Source organism: Hordeum vulgare, chromosome 4H (assembly GCF_904849725.1).
Source record: "Hordeum vulgare subsp. vulgare chromosome 4H, MorexV3_pseudomolecules_assembly, whole genome shotgun sequence".
Classification (NCBI taxonomy): Eukaryota; Viridiplantae; Streptophyta; class Magnoliopsida; order Poales; family Poaceae; genus Hordeum; species Hordeum vulgare.
The window spans coordinates 312,368,734-312,392,250 of record NC_058521.1 but is presented as its reverse complement, the minus strand read 5'-3'; the positions used below and the strand labels follow the sequence as shown (position 1 = coordinate 312,392,250).

The 23,517-nt window shown below is 50.8% G+C and overlaps 1 protein-coding gene across 1 annotated transcript; it reads right to left on the bottom strand.

Moving 5' to 3' along the window:
* Positions 1–7,995: 7,995 nt before the first annotated feature.
* LOC123448547 (probable protein S-acyltransferase 17) lies at positions 7,996–21,579 on the bottom strand. The gene is made up of 10 exons (XM_045125491.1): positions 21,281–21,579; positions 21,103–21,196; positions 19,790–19,884; positions 19,542–19,709; positions 18,802–18,874; positions 18,672–18,724; positions 17,472–17,563; positions 9,086–9,138; positions 8,869–8,994; positions 7,996–8,506 (listed from the first exon to the last, which is right to left on the bottom strand). Exons 1-10 carry the CDS (start codon positions 21,427–21,429, stop codon positions 8,231–8,233), a joined length of 1,179 nt encoding a protein of 392 aa, XP_044981426.1. The 5' UTR covers positions 21,430–21,579; the 3' UTR covers positions 7,996–8,230.
* Positions 21,580–23,517: the final 1,938 nt, after the last annotated feature.

The following is a 23,517-nucleotide window of genomic DNA, read 5'->3' as shown; positions in this document are numbered from 1 at the left end:
GGCGTTCTCCAACGCCACAGCGAGCTCCGCCGCAAGCGCGGCGAAGCCCCCTCTGGGGTGGCCAGAAGCTCACCGAACTCGTCCCGGCAGAGAGAGCGGAGCGCCGTGTGAAGCCGGAGCTCAACATGAGGGAATCTGACCAGCTCCGAGGCTTTCTTCCTCTCGGCCGTGGCGAGGGCTTCCCCCTGGGCATCAAGGAGGGCCTTCCTCGAGGCGGCCTCCTTCTCTTGCTCGTCCAAGCGCACCGGCTTGGCGCCCAAGTGATTCTCCCTATGGGACAGCTCTTCTTCCCGGGCCGCGAGTTCTTCCTCCCGCAAGCGACGCAGCCCGGCTAGCCTGGCTTGTTCCTCTTGGAGGACCTTCACGCGAGCCTCCGCCCCTTCGCAGCATCTGGAAGCTGCCATGGCATCCTCCAGCGCCACCTCGCATGCAGCGCGAGCGGCCTTGGCCTCCTCCTTGCCCTTCGACATCGCGATTGCAACCTTGCTCAGGGCGGTGAAGGCGTCATTCAAGATGCCCTGGGTGAACACGAGGTCTTCGGAACCTCCTCCTGAGGAGCCTCTAGTGTTGCCGCGGGCGGTGCCGTTAGGGATACATCGTCGTGGAGGACAGGGGGCTCCGGAGGCTGCACGAAGATCACGAGCATTGGCGCGTCAGCGGGCTGAGGGCCCTCCAGGGTCTGCTCCTCAGAAAATGGTGCCGCCGTGACATCCTCAGGATGCTTCGGGGGCTCGGCAATGACCAAGGCCTCGGAGGTCGCCGCGCGAGCCACCCCCTCTCCATCGGCTGGCGGCGACGCATTGGAGAGGGTCGGCGGTGCGTCAGGAGTCACCTTCGTGTTGACACCCGTCTTCTTCCTCTTTGCCCTCGGTGAGACGACGCCCCTGGACATCAGGCAAAATAGGGAATCGGCCGAGCGCGGACTTCGGATGCACATGGCGTGCCAATACAAGTGACTCACTCTTCGGGGTCAATCCACCTTTTCCTCTTCACCGCCCCGCACCGGCGGGAGTGATAGGGCCACCCACGGAGGGGGGCGAGCCCGGCACCTCGGGCTTTCCGCGGGCAGAGGCGGGACGTGCCAAGGACGACCCAGCCTCACAGTTCTGGGGGGCGGGCACACATGCGGACCGCGTGGCGCGCTAGGCCGACGCAGACCCTATGGAGGCCATGGCCGAGCGCGAGGGGGTCACCGCGGAGTCCTCGCTGGTGGCGTCATCATCTTCAAGCTTGCGCAGAAGGATAGCCTGCAACGGGGCAGGCGCGTTCGCGGGGCAGTCGTCGACGCTCTTCTCCGAGTCCTTGTTGCCAGATGACACCTCTACCGGACTGGAATCCTCGGCTGGGAGAAGCCCCCGCTCATCAAAGACAGGCAGCCCGGCGATCACATCGGCCCGATCGTCAAGACGGTACAACCGACCCAGAGCCTCAAGCAGGTCACCAGGGTCACCGCCCAGCAAGATCGCCATGACCCTACTCGGCTCCTCAATGGGTAGGTCCTAGGACCAGAGCGTGAGCTCATCATCACCGGCACGGTAGTCCCACAGGGGCCTGGAGTGGGCCTGAAGGGGATCCAGGCGCTGCGCCAAGAATTCCTTCACTATCATCCCACCGGGCAGCCTCTTGGCGTTGATGTCACGGGAGAAGTGCTCCAGGACAGGCGCGGCCCGAGGGTCGGACAGCTTCGCTGAGCTCCACGCAGAAGTCTTCTCCAGCAACCCATTCGGCTCCTCCAGCCGAGGATTGGCGTCCTTGAGGCTCATAAGAACCCAACGTTGTCGGAAGAGATTGCCGCTCTGGGCCACTACAAAGGAGACGCACGCCGACCAATGGGCACCGTCGTGCACGCGCAGGCTGAAGAAATGACGGAAGATGGCTGCTGAAGGCCGCACGCCCACGAAGGCCTCAAAGTAGAAGGCAAAGACGGATAGAAGCAAGATGGAGTTGGGCTGGAGATGAAGAACTTGGATCCCATAGTGCTTCGGGATGGTGGTGAAGAACCGGGAGAAAGGCGGCACCAGCCCGGCAAAGACACTATAGAGGCAGAAGAGGTATTCCACCTTCAGCGTGGGTCGCTTCTCTATGGCGCCCGGCCAGATCAGGGTCCGCCCATGCTCATTGGACTTGGATGCGGTCCATGGAAGCACGGGGGCGAGATCCACATCCTTCAAGAGGGCGCACTCCAGGAGAGGAGGAGCCGGGGCAGGACCTTACGCCTCTGGCCTCTGCTTGCCGGCAGGCGCCATCGCTGAACTGGCAAGGGAGCGGCGCGGCGCTGGATCTGGGAGACGTCGGTTAAAGTTGGAGACCTAGAAGGAAGAGCAAGTGAGGGAGAAGGGAAAGCAATAATGGACCAACGCGGCGAGTCAGGTCCCTAATAATTTGGGTGAAGACACAAGGCAAGGGGAACCCGACATCAGCCATGTGGCATGCGCCAGACCTGGCCCACAGGCGTTAAGGGCCCGCGGCGCTTCAGGCCGCCATCAAGGCTTCGCCAGGAAGCCAGTCCAGGCGCACCTTGGGCCCGGGGGCTACTGTCAGCGTTCTGGGAATGGGGGTACCCAGACCTGCCTACCTATGGCCCGGGGCTGGCCTGCTTCATCGACCAACCGAGCGTGGCACCACCCAAGACAAGGCCCTCGCGAAGGGCCAAGCCTCGCGAGGAGGAACAGCATCAAGACGCATAGAGGGGCCTCCTCAAGACCCCTCTGGAGCAGCGGATATTCCGAGGCGAGGCTTGGCCTCACGAGTCAAGGATGACATGGAGGAAGGACATGCGAGCAGCAGGCAGCAGGGCGGTGTAGTTTCCCTGTAGTGCAAAGGGGGCAAGGACGTACCGGGGTTCCGAAGGCATCTTCCAAAGGTTTCCATTCTGGTGCAGCAAGGCCTTCGCCGCCAGCCAGTAGGGCAGGCGTCATTCCCGGGCCCGTCCGTGTAGCGCGCGAAGCGACTTTGCAGGCGAAGACCACCTTTGGGCAGGGGAGCATGTTCCCCTGTTCCCCTTCAAAATTGGCCACTGTGGGATCCCTTCCCCCCGAAACGATAAGGGAAGAGGACCCGGGCCGCCACTATATATAGAGATAGGTTGCTCCGTAGAAAGGGGATCTCGATTCATTAGTTCACCCACTAGCTCCGCACAAAGCCACCAAGCCTCCAGAGGCCCTCAAGAACATTGTACTAGTTCATCCACTCACCTCCAAGAGAGGCAATCCACCAAAGCAGGAGTAGGGTATTACGCTTCTCAGCGGCCCGAACCTGGGTAAACTGTCGTGTTATGTGTCTTCCTCACCATCGAGTGAGTTCCTTGTGCTGTCCATCGAGTAGCGAGCTAAGCGAGGTTAGTCCGGGAGAGATCTTTGTAAACGCCCCTGAGTTTGAATCTTTAGGGTTTTGCGGAGCCCGAAATCCGACAGACAAGGTCGGCGGCGAGGACGCAGCTCCCCTTGTAGATTGCCTGGCCATCCAAAGTTTCTCGGGCATGAGTTGCCTTCCATCGAGATCCGAACTGGACGTAGGCCTCCACACCATACATCCCGTCAACCACTTGGTCGAATGCACAAATCACGTCCCCATCTTCGGATTGACGAAACAATATGCGAAGCATCTCGACTGTCAGTGGGTGGTGGACGTTAGTGATCCGAGTGTACAACACGCCCCCGGGGCAGATGAACTTGTGAGTTGTCATTTTGACAAGCAGGTTGCAAACGGTGGTGGAGAGACAAAATTTGGTGGATTTTTTGTGGAATTAGAGGAGGATCGAATGGTTCTGATGCCAATTGTGAGGATCAAACTACTATCCCTCTTGATTCATCGATTACAGCCACGAATTATAGAGGAATACCAGGAAGAAGGGGGTCAGAGGAGGAAGACAATGAACAAGAGCTATCCTAGTGAGAGAGAGCCTCGGCCGAAGCCGTCGTCGTGATCCAAGCCAACCATCACGTGGCCCTTCCTTATCCTTATATAGCATAGGTTCTATTCTTTGGACTTGGCCCCACCAAACGGCCCCCCTTGTCAAGCAAGAGTCGCTGACACAACAACCACGAGATGCATGAGTGTGGCAGCATATCTATCAGCAAGATCCCATGTTCCAGATATCTAGACAGAACCTTTATTGAAACCAACAAGAACTGACAAGAAGAATAGTTCTATATATTTGATGTGTCGCCGGCGAACCCACCTCGGGCAGGGATTTGTACGCGCTTCAAGCGTTTGATCAAGGATAAGGGCCTGCTTGGTTCGTCGTTTTGAGAGGCAATACACTAGTGAAATATACCCTTGTAAAATAAAAACGGATGGACCTTACGTTGATGCTTGGAATATCGTTTTTGGACTGTAAATTTTACATCGATTTTCCTATTTACACCCGTAACAAACCCGTATTCGCTAGAGACCTTTGTCCATCGTTTTCCTCACCTCCCTCTCGCTCGAAACCTGGATCGAGCGGCGCATCGGGAGGGGATGACCCGGAGGGTGCGGGAGGCCTCAGCAGTGGCGGACCCAGCGGCGGCGATTGATCTGGCGACGGCGGTGGGGCCGTGGGAGTGCGGCGCGCGCGGGGAGAGGTAGTCGGCGACGGCACGGCAGAGCGACTTCCACAAGGACGGCGTGACGGACATGGCCCGACGGTGCTGCTGGTGTTGTGCCTTTGCGTCACCGGCATCTTCCTCCTCCTAGTGCACGGCTCCTCTCGGCGGTTGTGCTTGTTTACCTTCATTTTACAGCCCGATTGAAAATACCAGTGTATTTGATTGGAGATGAGTATAATACAAATGTAAAATATTACAGGGGTGACATAAAAACTACATTCCAAACGCGACCTAAGGTGACACTTCCTCAGGTCATACACGTGGTTCTCAGTCGCGGCGTCCCGCCTCTACAGGCACGGGTGCATCTGATGTGAATGTTACTCCCTCCGTCTCGGTGCATTAGGCATTTTAGGAGGTGCACTGCAACCTAGGCACGCATAGATTGGGTAGGTGAAGAAAATTAAATTGCAGAGGAAGCCAATCACACCATTTCTTTTTCAACTGAAAACGTGCTATTAATTAGAATACCTCTTGAAATCCAAAAAGTGTGCCGCATAAATTGCATGCATTGGTCCTTCAATTAATAGATGTGGTATAATTAATATGCATGCAACTAGTACTACTCTAATGTGCCTTAGTGTTTTGGGATTATTTGATTTTCGTAAGATGCCTAATGCACCGAGACGGAGGAAGTAGGAGAGGACGACACCAACCGAGGCAACTTCTACGAGGGCAAATCCATGAAAGGATACTCTCCCTTTTATTCAGAGGCAAAGCCAGGCAACTTGCCAAACCACCACTTGTACTCCGGTCGCAACAGGACCAACCCCATGGCACAAGTCTTATGCCATAATTCTTCATGTCGTTGTGTAATCCAAGGTGCTCGATCTAATCACTCTTCTCGAATGTTGGCAGAACTAGCGCTCCTGGTTGACCGGCATCAACTCCTCTTCTCGAATGTTGGCAGAACTAGCGCTCCTGGTCGACCGCCATCAACTCTCCGGCCCCACATCCCCAAGATGAGACGATCACAACTCCGAAGAGGGAAGGGTCCAGTAGCGAGAACCTCTACCATGATGATGTCCACTATGCGTTGCAGCAACATGCCACTCACGTGGTGTAATGCCCAACATGATGTCCTTGTGCCAGCGAAAACTTTGCAATCCTATCTTGCATGTTGGTCGACCCACCATATGACTTTATACCATACATGCAGCGTCATGTATTACAACAAGGTGGACATCATAACAAATACATACAACTAGTCATGAAGCTCCCTTCCTGACTCTCACGCACGTCTCCCTTCCTCCCTCCCTCCCTCCCTCCCTTCCAACCCTAGCCGCCTCCCCCTCCCCCTCCCTTCCTCGCCGCCGCCTGAGGCAGCCGTCGGGCAAGCCCGGGGCGTCAAGGATGGTGGCGGCGCTAGGCTGCCCTGCCTCTGCATGCGGAGTCCCGGATCTGGAGCGGCGGCTCCATTGGCGAGGCACGGCAGGCTAGCAGCCGTGCGGGAGGTGGATCCGGCGTCTCGGCCGCGCAGGCGGCGGGATCCGGTGGTCGCTGGCGTCCGGCGACGGCTTTTGCAGTGGCCGGTGCACGCGATCTAGCGCCTCCCCTCCTTCCCTGTTCGGCGTGCAGGCCAGCCTGGTCGGGCCGTGCTTCCTTGGATTGCCGGTTTTGTACAGGAGGTGCTGCTAGTGGTGGGGATCTAGTTCGGGCGAAATCCCTGGTCAGCCATGGTCGGCCGCGTCGACGGCGACGCCTGAGGGCGCCGTTCCCCTCGTTGGAGGCGTCGGTATGGATTGATCCCCTCACTTCCCCTTCCCCTAGGTCTTCCGGGCGAAAGCCTTAACTTTTTTTAGGCGGCGGCGGCGCTCACGGCGCCGTTCCCTTCTTGAAGGCGCCGCTTTGGAACCTTGGGGCTGGGTGGCGCTTGTGGATGGTGGGCGACGGCGGTGGTGCGACCCTATCCTAGCATGGATCTCCGTCCTGCTTGGAGATGGACTCGCGTAGGTGGAGGTCGTCGTTTGGCGTCATGATGGCGTCGATGGCGGAGGCACCTGCCAAGGCTGGTACCTCAATCTGATCTGAAGATGGACCGGTGGAAGATGGCGGCGACGACACATGTGAGTGCGTCGGACCGGTTTGTATCCCGGACCCGGTATGTGACTCGGTCAGGGTCTCCGGCTTTAGATGTTAGGCTTAGGTGAGAGGTCTGGATATTTGGTCCAGCTTGCACCCCTTCATCATATGGTTAGGAGTAGCGGCAGATGTTGCCAAGATGGTGGATTTAGGCATATTGTTGTACTGCTTTGTAAGGTCCTCAAGAATAATTAATAAAATGACCGCATGCATCTCCCAGATGCAGAGGCAGAGGCCGAGGGTCATCCTCCTTTTCTAAAAAAAAGAAAAAAGAAAAGAAAAGTCATGAATATAAGAACTAATACGGGATACAATAAGGCATACATATGCAATACATAAATGGGTTTGACTAGCGAGCTGCGCCGCATAAGGGCTCTCCCATGCGGCGGCTTCTTAAATAATCGGCTGGGTCGATTCCCTTTGATGTTTAAAATTCAAAAAGTTATATCTACAAAACTGTTAATTCAATCGATGATCCGTTTTCACCATTGACTTTCTCGCGAGGAGTTCTTCGAAACTAGATCCCATGTCGACATGTTCTGACAATTATTCTTTTCGGTTCATACTTGCCACATTTTTTACCCCACTTACCATATTATTAACCACTTACTTGTCTGGGAAAAATAACTTAATTGCCATTTTTTAATGTTGTTTCGTATAAAGCTTTATAGCAGTTTTTATTATGCATGATATAAAAAAGCATGTAATAGGTTGCGTTTGCCAATTTAAATATGCTAACTTGTCGTATTTACATACAACTTTACCAGAAAACTATTTTGTGTGCTTGTTAGTGTTCACTACGCCGAGTTATCATATTTACAAACGATGATCAAAAAAAATTCATGTGGTCATCGGTTTTAAATATGTTGAATTGTCATATTTTCGCACGTAGTCGCCTATAAAAAGTTGTTTGTGTTTGCTAGTTCCATTATGTCGAGATGTCATATTTATATGCAATTTCCAAAAAATAAGACGATTAAATTATTTTTTATCACAGAAGTAAGTACTTACTAATATGACAAGTAGGTGCAACAAATGTGGTAAGTACAAGTAAAAAAAAGTTGTCAAAACATGTCGACATGGGATCTAGTTTTGAAGATTTCGTTAAAACAAAGTCAACGGCGAAAACAGATAACCGATCGAATTAATGGTTTAAGAGATAAAAGTTTTTTGAATTTCAATCATTTAGAGATGAATGCATGCATGGGAAAAGAACACAATGCACGCTTGCGCAGCCGCGGCACGGTGATGCCGAGATGCAGCGCTGTTAATTAGATTTTTCCTACATAAATATCTCACGAATCAGAGAGGTCAACACGACCCAACATTCAAAATGTCAAAACTATTGATTGCCTTTTGGATAACGGACTAGTGCCCAGATAATAAAGTATTCAAAATGTCAAAACTATTCATCGCTTCAGGAATGATACAAGCAAAAACACTTGCACAGATTGTCATCTACAGTTAATTGCTTTGGCTCCGATCAACTCTTAACACCATGTCACTGTCTGAGGGGGGGTGGGGAAATGTTCCCGTTACAACAGTTGCAACAGCATTTCACTTCATTCCGACTTCTTGGAAGAGAACGACCTCCGCTCTGATAAAGGTACCATCACCTCACACAGGTTCCTGATCCAGCCAACGTCATATATGTTATTCTTCACGACCGGCTCCTTCGCCCTTGTTCCAGACCTTGAGAAGAACGTCTTCCATTTGCTTGGTGGTGATTTCTGAGCTTCGCTGCTGCCTGCGTTGATGCTCGCCTTCAGTGTGTATGTGCTAGCTTTCGCCGCGTTCTCCTTTTTCATCCAGAAAACGTAATCTTGCCATTTGAATGTCTGTATTAATTTTCACAAGATGAGTTGGAAGAAGAAAGACATTTTTGTATTAGTAACATGCTTCAAACTTGTTTCATCCTCATTAGGGTTACTGGTTCCGTTACTCGACAGTCTTATCACTATGCCTCTAATTGGAAAGAGGCATAGTAAAATCAACATTGTTGACATGATTCATCAAAAGAAAATCTCACTTTTCACTCCTATCTACAAAAAGAATCACTTCGCAAAAACTAATTAGTACATGGTACACTGATCAACTCAGGTGATCGCTTTACTAGACAAATCATATACTCAGTAAAGGACAAAACATTAAATGATGGAAATTTTGACAATTTTCAATGAAGCGTGTGGCAAGGCGTTACCTCGTTTGTAGTCGTGTTGGATAAGCAAAGATGTACATGATACGCACAAAAACCCCCAAGAAGCAATGCTATTATACCCAAAAATACAGCCAAAAGTATCTGTGTGTTATGGACAGCAAGCAACCACTGCAAAAGTGACCATAAGTTAGGTTAGATACTGAATATGGTGCCAGAGTGCTGATGGACTTGAAATTTTTTATTCCTTCCTCTATCATACCTGTGCAACATGGGGAAACAGGCCAGAGAATGAATTATCAATGCCGTAATAAACTGTCAAATTCAAATGATAACTCAATTAGAAAACAGAAAATATCAACCTATGAAAGAAGACATATACTGGCTCCGTTTTTATTTACTCTGCATATTAGTTTTGACCTAATTCAAACTTTATAATGTTCGACCAAGTATGTAAAACACAATATAAACTTCCACAATAAAAAGAATATATGATTTGAAAATATGTTCAATGATGATTCTAACGATGTCGATTTGGTATTGCAGATGTCAATTAACTTTTTGCATAAACTTGGTCAAAGTTAACAAAGTTTGACTTGAGACACAGCTAATATGCAGAAGTAAACGAGGGAGTATAATGCTTAAATGAAATGAGCTGTTCCATAATTTATGTCACATGATTTAGGTAACTTCTCCTTAAAGTGTATTGAATCATTCTGTTATGACCGGTTTGCATTATAACCGGAGAAGGCCCAGTTAAAGCAAGCTGCTCAGTTATCTTATAGTATTAGGGGCTTAGCCCAGTTTATTATATTTCCTAGCCTAGAGAGATTATATATACTCATGTAAGAGACACCGTTTAAGGTTAAGCAAAATCAATCTATTTGATCGGCTCCTAGCAGGAGCCGGTGCCCTAACCCTAGCCGCCCTATTCTCTCTCTCTCTCTCTCTCTCAACAACGGTGCCTCGCCGCCGGCAGCCGAGCCCATCGCCACGCCAACCACCCTTCCACCCATATAACCTGCGATCTAGGTCTGGTAGGGATCCTATTCCTATCAACTTGGTATCAGCTAGCTCGGGATCGACCATGTCTGCACCTTCGCCCACTCCCAGCCTTCCGCCGCCCACCACCACCACGCCGCTGGCCACCTCGGCCGCCGCGCCGGCCTTGACCGGGCCGCTTCCCGCGCCCGCCTGGCCTCCACCGATCTCGGACGGCTTCGTCCTCACCCGGGCATCCGCTTGCTACTCGCAGGGCCCTACTGTTAGAGCATATATCTCCATATGTGGTTTTGGTAACTGATGACAATTCCTATGGACTAATGGTTGCCTTAAGTTACATTTATAGGATTTGTCCATAGGCACTTCTTGAAGTCCATCTGTTGGGTTCAAGGAGTTTATATGATGACCAAGATGGTACTCAAGGTATCATCCAAAGAATGGTCATAGAGACACATGGTTGATCAAGATCTCAGACAAAGAGTAAATCAAGATGATCAACACACAAAGCGTACAAGATGTACCGGGAGGGATCAAGTGATCCCATGGTATGGTAAGCATTGTCCATTACGTGTTTGTGTACTAACCCATGGTCTTCGTGAGAGTTCTATGTGGGGGTTAGGTGTGTTTCCATGGGCTTGCGTCAAAGGGAAGATCTCATACAACCCATGAAGTATGACGTCAAGTTGTGATCGTCATCAAGATTGCGATGTGCAAGTTCAAGTGGATCAGCACGAAGATATCATGCTTGAAGCTTGCCGTCCATTGTGGTGGCAATGGACTTGTGAAGATATGCTGAAGAGTGGCTCACCCATAGTGAGTATGGGGGAGCAATCAACTAGTCTTCATCAAGCCAACACAATCAAGAAAGGTGGTCCATCTTGAGGAAGCCAAGATCATCATCATCTAGCTCAAGAGGACGAGGTGCAAGGTATAGGTTTTCCCTTGATAGGTTTTCTGTTTAGGATAGATTGCTGTACTATCAAGGGGGCTCTCAAGTGAGTAGCTTGATCGTATCATTCGTTGAGAGCTCAAACCATTTGCATCCTTGCATCATACTTCTTGGTTCTTGTTTGGTGTTTCTCTTTGTGAGTTTTAGAGCTTATGGTCATCTTCGTGACAAGCTCGAGTTCATCGAAAACGGAGTCCATATGCATCTACTATGATGTTTTCGATGTTGGAGTTTTTGCCGGTTCTTCATTCATAGAGGACTCACATCTCTATATCTTTGGCATATTCATAACCACATGGTCTTAAGATTTCCAGTCGCTGTTTGGATAGCCCTTGTCGTCCTGAATCCAACAAGCTTGGGTTTGCTCGATTCGGAGCTCGTATGCGAAAGTTATGGCTGTTTCAGTGGCGAGCGGTAGTACCGCTGGACCTAGCGGTAGTACCGCTAGAGTTGGCGGTAGTACCACCCCTGGTCAGCGGTAGTACCGCTCCAGGAGCTTAGTACCGCCTGCCTAGCGGTTGTTCGTGGACGGACCTTTTTGCGAAGACTTTCTTGGCGGTGGTAGTGCCGTTGCACTACCAGGGGCCAGCGGTAGTACCGCTGCAGCCAGCAGTAGTACCGCTAGCTGGCGGTAGTACCGCTGGAGTGCCAGCGGTAGTACCGCTGCAGCCAGCGGTAGTACCGCTGGAGCTCGGGCAGGAAGTGGGGGTAACGGTCTGATTCCTTCCCCCACTATATAAAGGGGGTCTTCTTCCCCCTTGGTCTTATCTATCAGTTGAGCTCTTGTTCTACCTCCATTGTTGACATTCTTAGAGCTTGATTACTCTCAATCCCTCCAATGATTCTTGCTTGTTCTTGAGGGAAAAGAGAGAGGAGATCTAGATCCACATCTCCACCAATCACTTTCTCCTCTATGTGAGGGGAACCCCTTGGATCTTGATCTTGGAGTTCTTTGTGAGCTCCTTGTTCTTCCTCTCATATTTCTCCATAGCTTTTGTTGTTGTGGAGGGATTTGAGTGTGAGGGACTTGACCACTTCGTGTGTTCTTGTCATTGCATTAGTTGCATCGGCTTGAGTTCTCCACGGTGATACGTGGAAGTGAGAAGTTGAGAAGCTTACTACCTTTGGTACTTAGTACCCTTGATATTGTTCTTCGTGGATGCTTTGGCGTCCTAGAAGCTTGGTGGTGTCTCGGAGCTCAATCATTGTGGTGTGAAGCTCCGGGAAGCGTCGGGGTCTCCAATTAGGTTGTGGAGATTGCCCCGAGCAATTTGTACGGGTACCGGTAACCGCCCCCAAGGGTTGCCACGTGTACGGGTTCGGTGACCGCCCCCAAGGGTTGCCATTTGTACGGGTTCGGTGACCGCCCTCAAGGGTCCCTTAGTGGAATCACGGCATCTTGCATTGTGCGAGGGCGTGAGGAGATTACGGTGGCCTTAGTGGCATCTTGGGGAGCATTGTGCCTCCACACCGCTCTAACGGAGATTAGCATCCGCAAGGGTGTGAACTTCGGGATACATCATCGTCTCCCCGTGCCTCGGTTATCTCTTACCCGAACCCTTTACTTATGCACTTTACTTTGTGATAGACATATTGTTTATTGTAATATATCTTGCTATCACTTAGTTGTTTATCTTGCTTAGCATAAGTTGCTGGTGCACATAGGTGAGCCTAGTTGTTTGTAGGTTTTGTGCTTGACATATTAAACGTTAGTTTTATTCCGCATTTGTTCAAGCCTAAACCTTAACTATTTTAAAGCGCCTATTCAACCCCCCCCCTCTAGGCGACATCCACGTCCTTTTCACCTACGCGCCGCCGCAGCCGGCCACTGCCTTCTTCCCCAACGTGGCGCCACCTCCGTCCCTATCGGCAGCGCGGCACCAGGGGACGACCTCAACGCAAAGCGGGCAGCAGCCAACTCCGGGCGCGCCCATCCAGGAGGTGCGGTTCCCCTCGTCGCCGTCACCACTGCCTGCTTGGCTTGCCGAGCCGGTCTACACGACCGGCCCGGATCAGCCCTCTCTTCTGCCACCGGCCGCGGCGCACTCAGTCGGGCCGCTCGCCGGCCCCTCCGGGACTGCGGGCCCCTACGCCGGCATGGACGGGCCCCTGTTCCACGGCGGAACACTGCAGCCCGCCTTCCCGGCCCCATCATCTGCGCTGCTCCACGCCGATGAGACGCCGATGGCCGTGGGCTACGGCCATCCCCCGTTGCGTTTCTCCAAGCTGGAGTTCGCCACCTACGACGGATCCGGGGACCCCTGAATTGGCTCAACCAGTGCGACCAATTCTTCAGGGGGCAACGCACGCTCACGTCTGACCGCACCTGGATCGCCTCGTACCACCTCCGGGGTGCTGCTCAGACGTGGTGCTACGCCCTCAAACAGGACGAGGGCGGGATGCCGCCATGGGAACGCTTCCGCGACCTGTGCCTCCTACGGTTCGGGCCACCCGTCCGCGGAAGCCGGCTCGTGAAACTCGGACGCCTTCCGTTCCTCTCCTCGGTGCAGGATTTTGCCGAGCGCTTCCAGGCGTTGGCCTGCCACGCCCCCTGCGTCTCGGCTCTCCAACGGGCCGAACTCTTTGTCGATGGCCTACCCGACCACATCCGCGTGGACGTCGAGATGCGAGGATTGCAGGACCTCCAGACGGCCATGTACTACGCCCGTGCGTTCGAGCGTGGTGCATGGTGCAGTGGCATGCAGCAGGCGTTCCCGGCCCGGGCCCCTCGCCCACCCCCTCGGGCGGCCGTGTCTGCGCCCAGCCGACCGGCCCAGGCAGCGGCAGGGTCCCCCGACACGGCTGCAACTCGACCATTTCGTCGGCTCACCCCGGCCGAGCAACTCGAGCGTCGCCGTCAAGGTCTCTTGCTTCAACTACGACGAGTCCTACGTGTCGGGCCACGTGTGCCCGCGCCTCTTCTACTTGGAGGCGGATGACTACGTCGAGGAGGACACGGCTACCCCCGAGCTTGCCGAGGGGGCCGCCCCTGCTTCAGCCACCGCCCTCGTGGTATACTAGCGGAAAAACTATGCTGCTACCGATGACGGTCAATCAGGAGCGCCTCCTAGCTCTCCTGGACACGGGCTCTACACACAACTTCCTGACCGAGGCTACCATGCGTCATCTGGCACTCCAGCCGAGGGGCGGAGAGCAACTCAGGGTTACCGTGGCTAACGATGATCGCCTTCACTGCTACGGGATTGCGCAGCATGTTCCCATCGTCATCGGCGACGAACACTTCGCCATCACATGCGTGGGCATCAACTTGGGCTGCTTCAACTTCATCCTCGGCGTCGACTTCTTGCAGACCCTAGGTCCCATCCTTTGGGACTTCGACGCCCTGACCATGACTTTCTGGCATCAGGGCTGCGAAGTGCAGTGGAAGGGCGAGGGTGGCGCTGCCCCAGCAGCTCCCCAGCCATAGTTGTCGGCCGCCGTCGCCGACCCAGAGCCGCCCCTGTTGGCTCATCTCCTGCAGCAGCACAGCGACATTTTCGATGAGCCCCAGGGTCTTCCGCCCGCCCAGGTCTGCGACCATCGCATTCACCTCCTCCCGGGTACAGCACCCGTCGTCGTACGGCCATATCGCTACCCACAGCTACAGAAGGACGAGCTGGAACGACAGTGCACACTCATGCTCGCCTTGGGCGTCATCCGAATTTCTACTTCGCCGTTCTCGACACCGGTGCTCCTTGTTCGCAATCCCGACGACTCGTGGTGTTTCTGCATCGACTACCGTGCTCTCAACGCCAAGACGTCGAAGGACAAATTTCCCATACCAGTAGTGGAGGAGCTCCTGGACGAGCTTCATGGGGCACGCTTCTTCACTAACCTCGACTTGCGTTCTGGCTATCACCGGGTTCGGATGCACCCGGACGACATCGCGAAGACGGCCTTTCGCACCCATCACGGCCACTTTGAGTTTTTGGTGATGCCTTTCAGCTTTTTCAATGCACCGGCGACATTCCAGGCCTTGATGAACGACGGCCTCCAGCCCTACTTACGGCGGTTTGTGCTTGTTTTCTTCGATGATACTCTCATCTACAGCTCCTCTTGGGCGGAGCACTTGCAGCACGTCGCCATTATCTTCAACGAGCTTCGGGCGCATCAACTGCACCTCAAGCGCCCGAAGTGTTCGTTTGGCACGACATCCGTCGCTTATCTCGGCCACGTCATTTCGGCTAAGGGAGTTGCCATGGATGCCGACAAGATCACGATTGTCGCGTCTTGGCCGACGCCGCACTCGCCGCGGGCCCTCCGTGGATTCTTGGGTCTAGCCGGCTATTGCAGGAAGTTCATCCGGCAGTTCGGCCTTCTCGCCGCGCCGCTCACCCAGCTGTTTCGCCGCGACGCCTTCTCCTTGGATGATGAGGCAGCTGCCGCTTTCCAGTCACTTAAGGAGGCTCTTACCACAGGACCGGTCCTCCAGATGCCGGATTTTGAGCAACAATTCATGGTTGACTGCGATGCTTCGGGAATGGGCTTCGGCGTTGTACTCCACCAGGGCGCGGGACCACTCGCCTTCTTCAGCCGACCATTCGCCGCTCGTCACCACAAGCTCGCGGCCTACGAGCGGGAGCTCATTGGTTTGGTACAGGTTGTGCGACACTGGCGGCCGTATCTCTGGGACGACACTTCCTGATTCGCACAGACCACTACAGCCTTACATTTTTGCTGTATCAGCGCCTCTCCACCATTCCGCAGCACCAGTGGATCAGCAAGCTCTTCGGTTACGACTTCACGATTGAGTACCGGCCTGGCCACCTCAACATCGTGGCGGACGCCTTGTCCTGCCATGATGCCGACCACGAAGAGGGCGCCACAGATACCGAGGGCACTGTCCTCTGCATCCGCTCTGGGCCCTCGTTCGTCTTCATCGACAACATTCGCCGAGCCACTGCGACGGCCGCCGATGCTCAACTTCTTCGGCAGCGGCTCAAGGAGGGCGATTTGCCGGCACCATGGCGACTGGATGACGGGTTACTTCTCCACGGACGGCGCCTCAATCACGACGATCTCCGTCATCAGGCTATTCTGTTGGCTCACTCAGCGGGGCACGAGGGGGTGCAGAAGACGCTCCATCGACTCCGCGCCGATTTCTATCTTTCGGGGGATCGTTCGTTGGTGCGAGACTGGATGCGGCCTTGCGTAACATGCCAGCGCAACAAGACAGAGACATTGCAGCTGGCCGGCCTGCTACAGCCCCTTGAGGTGCCCTCACAGGTGTGGGCCGACATCTCCATGGATTTTATCGAGGGCCTTCCCAAGGTGGGCGGCAAGTCCATCATCCTCACGGTGGTGGGCCGTTTTTCCAAGTATGCGCACTTTATTGCGCTCGACCATCCCTACACCGCCACCTCCGTCGCGCGGGCCTTCTTCGACGGCATCGTCCGCCTCCACGGGTTTCCTTCTTCGATCGTCAGCGACCGTGACCCGGTGTTCACCGGCCATGTTTGGCGAGATCTTTTTCGGCTGGCCGGCGTCAAGTTGCGCTTGAGCACAGCTTTTCATCCCTAGACCGACGGCCAATCAGAGGTCGTCAACAAGGTGATTGCTATGTACTTACGCTGCATTACACGTGATCGGCCACGAGCTGAGGCGGCGGGAGCCCTTCTTCATGACCGCGATGTCATCCTTGCCGAGGTGCGGCAGCATCGTCTGCGGGCCCAGTAGATGTCCAAGAAAAATTGACGGTCACCACCGCGAGGCCGAGTTTGCGGAGGGCGACTGGGTGTGGATGCGGCTTCTCCACCGTACTATGCAGTCCCTTGACCCTCACGCCAAGCGCAAGCTAGGTCCTTGCTATATTGGACCTTTTCAGGTGTTGGAACGCATCGGCAGCATCGCCTACAGCCTTCAGCTGCCACCTGGTGCCCGCATCCACGATGTCTTTCATGTGGGCTTGTTGAAGCCGTTCCATGGGGAGCCACCGGCGACTGGACCGGATCTTCCTCCGACCTCCGACGGCCGTCTACTTCCAGATCCAGCTAAGGTGTTAAAGGTCCAGCAAAGTCGTGGTGTGTGGCGCCTCTTGATCCAGTGGCACGGCCTTCCCTAGGAGGACGCTACGTGGGAGACCGTTGAGGAGTTCCGCAAGCATTTTCCCGACTTCCAGCTCGAGGAAGAGTTGTTTGCGCAGGCGGGGAGAGATGTTATGACCGGTTTGCATTATAACCGGAGAAGGCCCAGTTAAAGCAAGTTGGCCCGGTTATCTTATAGTATTAGGGGCTTAGCCCAATTTATTATATTTCCTAGCCTAGAGAGATTATATATACTCATGTAAGAGACACCGGTTAAGGTTAAGCAGAATCAATCTATTTGATCGGCTCCTAGCCGGAGCCGGTGCCCTAACCCTAGCCGCCCTATTCTCTCTCGCGCGCGCGTGACAACGGGCCTCGCCACCGGCAGCCACGCCCATCACCACGCCAACCACCCTTCCACCCATACAACATGCAATCTAGGTCTGGTAGGGATCCTATTCCTATCACATTCATATCCAAATACAAGAACACAAAAAATCAGCAAGATGGTAATAAATGTCACCTATAGTTCTATTAGACAAGATTTATTATGTCATGCCACAATGGAATAAAAGGATAAAACACTCCTCCACATATGGTTAGGGTTAAATGTAGATGTGAAGATATTCCTGTTAGACAAGAGTGTGAGCTCTTAAAACGGACAGAATAATAACCTGTCAGTATGTAGACAACTTTCTTGTCTTTTAATTCACCAGCAACAATGAAGCCAAGTATAATTGCTCCATACAGACATAAAAGAAAATGCCTGTTATGAAGAAGGAATAAGGTAAATAATGTAAAGTTGCAAGAAAAGAGCACGGATCTGCTTTGAACAGATTGATCTAATACGTTAAATTGCCAGCATTGGTATAGGTTTTAAAATCAAGTAGCAGATCAATCTTCCTAAACAGACTGTAACACAAATTAAAATGAACTACAGCACCAGCTGTCCAAAACTGTAGACGACTAGAAATACAGAATATAAGGTGTATCGATTTTCGTGCAAGTCAAACTTGTGTACGTTTGACCAAGACTATAGAATAAAATATCAACATCTACAATCTATACCTAATAATAAAGCGGCTATTGCTTCCGTCGGAAAACCCACCACGCCATTTTTATAAAAAAGCCCCTGTAATTTTTGTTATTCAGCCCGCGCTTCAATTTCTCATTATGGTGGAATTAACAATGGACGGGTTGATTTTTCAACAAAATAGGATAGGACTAACTACATTAGTTAGTTAGCTTATTATTTTAATAAATCAAAATAATTATAAAAAGATTAAAAGCATGTGGTATTTTTTTCTCCCGTTGCAACGCACGGGCTATTTTGCTAGTACAAAATAAATAAAATATAAAATACTTTTCCTGATGGATCTAATGATACAAAATTGGTATGTAGATATTGACATTTTTTTCCTACAAACTTGGTCAAACATGCGCATGTTTACACCTTATATTTTGCAACGGAGGGCATAATCACACATACAATATTTAAACAACTGCACTTGGATAGTACTTGGTAAATTATCTACAAATAATTTAGAAGGTAAGTCACATCTTCAACAATGATGTTTTCCGCTTTGATCTTTTAGCTCCCCATAATTTGCCAGCTACATATATCTACTTTGAAATACCTAGTGGACTTGTCACATTTATTAATGTCTCCATGGTTGGTGCTCGTAACTGAGAGATACTATTGGGTGCCAACAGGATGAGAAATTAGGAGCCTGGCATGTATTAATAAGGATGACGCTAAGAAACAAAAAGAAAATTGAATCGTACAATGGGGTTTGTCTATGAAAACTGAATGGAGTCATGGATCCTTGGGAGTTGGGACTATCAAACATGGAAAAAGGGAAGAGAAAACTCACCAAACTAAAAATGCCACAAAATAGCGAGTATTCTTCTCCCCAATGCAATTATTCTGTATCAACACACAAATTTCAGAATATAAACAAGCCAAAAGAAACACATAAGGCATCAAGCAGCAAATAAAACTACCATCCATCCACAGTGGTGATCAAATCGAGCTACACATCTATCACATATTCTGCAATGCTTTGCCCTAGCTGGTCTGCATATCAATGAACCATTCTTAGGATGTCAAATAAAGCAGATTGGTATGAAGACTAAACAAAGAGAACAACACATATTTATAATGCAATTGTAGCACAAGCGCATGATTATAACATCATAAAAACTTCAAAATAATAGTTAATAGTTTATCGGTTGCACTTATGATGGATCAATCGTAGTTAATTAGTCTACGAAATTACAAAGTATGCTTGAACAGTTACCAGCGTACCATCAAATATATCTACAGCTTCCACTGAATCCAAGTACAGAAGAGCCCTGTTAACTTAAATTCTAGGATACAATTTGTCTGCTCCAAAACCTTGACCGCACAACAACATGCTTCAACATTATCAAATCCGTGACCGACGGAACGTAATAGAATTTTAAAATTTCATGCAAGTACGATAGCCAACATATAGAGTAATTCTGATTTCTACTTGGTGAGATAATTGCCTCTCGAGAAAAGCCCCAAAATAATCAGGTGTTTTTTTTACAATAATCAGGTGTTTTTTTTACAATAATCAGGTGTGGTTTACCTTTATTCAGTTAGACTTCTAAACTATCGTGATAAAATTATTCTCTTCAATCATTCAAAAAAGTAAAAGCACGGCAACACCTAAAATTATTTAGCCATGGCATGACTAATCACTAGAAAAATTGCATACCTGGTAATCTTGCATGTTGAACATTCTTTCTCTACATAAATAATGTTGTCAAAAGGATAGGCAGATACATAATGAGACACATTCTCAGAAGTAACAGTCCCAGGATCAGAAAAGCTAGTGAGGACAAAGAGTATAGCACCAATAGAAACAACCACAATGCTCAGGTACCTGCAAGAGCAAGATCTCTGACTGCCAAAAATGGACAAAGGAATGACTGTCTTGCAAATTGGTAAATGTTAAGGAGATACCTGTGCAATACACTCACGTAATACCCAGGAATGTACTTGAAAGATGACTGCACTATTATAAAATATGTTCCACCAATTATGGCAACATAAAAAACCTGCAGTTAAGAAAAGAAAAATCACAAAAAGGATGTTGCATAAGTAAGCAATTTTCTGATAAACCTAATGGTTATGCTGCTATAAGACTACAAATCATGTAAACAGAGGAACCAGAGTACACAAAAGAATGGGTGTAAATCAGTTGCAGAGATAAAGAGCATGAGAGAGTATCGGAATAGGGCAGGATAATGTTCGAAAAACGAAAATAAACAGAAAAAATGGGACATCTAACACTTTGAAACAGTTTAGAACTTCCGAAATAATAGTATCATCCATATTTGACCAGTGATTTAATTATTTTCCATGCCAAGGAGTGATTTATTTTTGCAGGTATGCTTCCACAGTTAAAAACAAACATTGCGTTATTAAACACAGACAGAACTGTAGAAGGCACCGTTAGGAAAAGTGCATTATATGCATGTATCATAATTTCATAGTAGTAACTCTAATAATTCACTACTGAATCAGTGCAAAGATCTGAAGTCAGCTCAGCTACTAAATCACGAGTTTTGTCCATTCCATGTGACCCAGCACTCAGTTCATCTTTGTCTAGTTCCACTTGTTTTCTCCCCTCACTCTTACCCACTTCCCCATAATTTACATGCTCATGCAACTACAATACCAAAGCACCCCCCATTCACTGAAAATGGACCAACCATTACATGTGACGCTTCCCATCAACCAGGCACCAATTCACATGTAGGTTAGATGCATCAAACCAGCTCCCAATCAAGTATGTCCTTGTGACATTCTTCAATTACTTTTAGTCCACCTCAAAACCAGCTCTCCAATGGAAATACTACACCATACATGTAGAAGTAAGCCACACAACTCAATACTCCCTTGTCCCTTCTCAATTGGCAACATTTAGATGCACGTCCAATTTGTGCAGAAAATACAATAGATTTACACAACACAGCATATCTCACAACTGTCTGTAGACAACCAACCACCAAATAACTCAACACTCATCCATTCATTCATTCATCATCAACAGCCCCAAAACCCCGGAAAAACTCGTTTTCTGTTCAACCGACCACATTCTGATTCAATAAACTCTCTACCTTGGTTGATTCAACTCAGCATCAGTGAGCAATCTCCTATCGGCCAATCCCAAGCAACAATCTGGAATCATATAGCGTCAAAATCAAACACCCTAACTTTCCATGATATCAGCACCCGTTACAACACACATAGATACTGAGCACCACATGCACCTGCAGGATAGGGTTAGGGCGGTCGCAGCAGTACTGCTCGACGCCGAGCACGAGATCCCTGGCTCCGGTACCGCACGCCGCCTGCACGAGCCGCCTGCGCAAACAATTCCTCGCTAAGTAAGAGCAAGAGAAGCGGAGAGGCGACATGAGGAAACGGGAGGAGGCGTGGAGCGCGCACAGAAAGTGGCGGTAAGCGCCGGAGGTGAGGAAGTGGTTGATGCTCTGAACGAAGGTGCCCTCGAAGATGGGCCACTGCCCGCAGAGAAACGACACAACCACCAGCGCCGTCACCGCCCCGTGCGCCACCAGCAGCCACGGCACGTCCATCCCGTCTCCGGCGATCCCCCTCCGCTGCCGTCTCGTCGGCTCCCCACTATAACCCTTCCGTCCCACCCAGAACTGGGTTTCGATGGAGAGTCAATGGAACCGCTTCGTGGCCCGTCCGAAGGAAACAAAAGCCAAAGCGAAACATTTGCGCCTGTGCGCTGGTCGAAGATTGGGCTGAGTCGCACGCCGCGCCTAAAAAAACGAAATTTCTCTTATAAAAGATGTTAGAGTAGTGCTTGCCACCGTGTGCAAATTCCGTGCCCCGCATTTTCGTCATTTCATGCGTAGGCGTGTAAAAGTCAGCCCCCTAATCCACAGCACCCACCCCCTCCCTCCTCCCCCCATCCCTCGTCCGCCGCCACGCTCCCCTTCTCTCCCTTTCGTCGCCGCCGCTAGCATCTCCGCCTCCCCGCCTCGCAGCCGCCAGAGAAGAGTTGCTCCACCTCCCTGCCTCACCTCCTCTTCCTCTCTTCCTAAGGGCGCCAGGAGCATGGCCTCGATCTGGAGGAGGAGAGGCCAGGAGTGTGGCCTTGATCTGGAGAAGGGGATCATGGCCTCGATCTGGAGAAGGAGAGGCCCTGCCTCACCTCCTCCTCCTCTCTTCCTAAGGGCGCCAGGAGCATGGCCTCGATCTGGAGAAGGAGAGGCCAGGAGTGTGGCCTCGGTCTGAAAAAGGGGATCATGGCCTCGATCTGGAAAAGGGGATCATGGCCTCGATCTGGAGAAGGAGAGGTCAGGAGTGTGGCCTCGATCTGGAGAAGGGGAGCAGCCGCCAGCCGATTCCGGCCCACTCCGGCGAACCCGGCGGCCATCCGGCATCTTTTCGTGCTCTCCTACCGTTGCTTCCCCTCCTGCTCCCTTGCTTTCGTCCTTGCCGTCGCAGGAGTGCTCGTCGCTAGGCCCTCGCCTTCGCGTGTCGGCCTTCCGCGTGTGGCTTCCTCTTCCTTGAGGACGCACCTCGACTCATTATCCACTACCAGCAGCAACATGGGGATATATGGCGGGGGGAGGGGAGCCAGGGGGAGGGTCCAAGATCAAGCCTGCGACGGTGACGACAATGACGGAGGCGGAGGAGGAGCTCTCCGTGGCCATCACGCCGTGGATGGTGAAGGACAAGCTTGACCGGTTCTTCGTGGCCGGTGACGGAGAATGGGGAGCGCATAGGTGTTGTTGACAGGGATGCCATGCCAGTCTGTCCTCCTTGGACAAGGACGCTGCTACCTCTTGAGCTTGCGTTGGTTTTTCCCTTGAAGAGGAAAGGGTGATGCAGCACAGTATTGATAAGTATTTTCCTCAGTTTGAGAACCAAGGTATCGATCCAGTAGGAGTATCAAGATGAGGCACCAATGTACCTGTGCAAAAATAAACAAACTTGCACCCAACGCTATAAAGAGATTGTCAATCCCTTCACGACTATTTGCAAGGTGAGAACTGAAGGTGGAAAGTGCAACAAAGTAAAAGTGTAGATCTGAAAATATGATGTGAAATAGACCCGGGGACCATAGTGTTCACTAGAGGCTTCTGTCATGATAGCAAGTATTACGGTGGGTGAACAAATTACTGTCGAGCAATTGATAGAATCGCGTAAATTCATGATGATATCTAAGTCAATGATCATACATATATGCATCACGTCCGAGACAAGTAGACCGATACTGTCTGCATCTACTACTATTACTCCATACATCGACCGTTATCCAACATGCATCTAGTGTATTGAGTTCATAACAAACAGAGTAACGCTTTAAGCAAGATGACATGATGTAGAGGGATAAATTCATGCAATATGATATAAACCCATCTATTTACCCTTGATGGCAACAACACAATGCGTGTCTCGCTACCCCTTCTATCACTAGGTGAGGACACCGCACGGTATGAACCCAAAACCAAGCACTTCTCCCAATGCAAGAATTATACATCAAGTTGGCCAAACGAAACCCACAACTCGAAGAGAACTATAAGGATACGAAATCATGCATATAAGAGATCAGAGGAGACGAAAATAATATTCATAGATAATCTGATCATAAATCCACAATTCATCGGATCTCGACAAACACACCGCAAAAGAAGATTACATCGGAT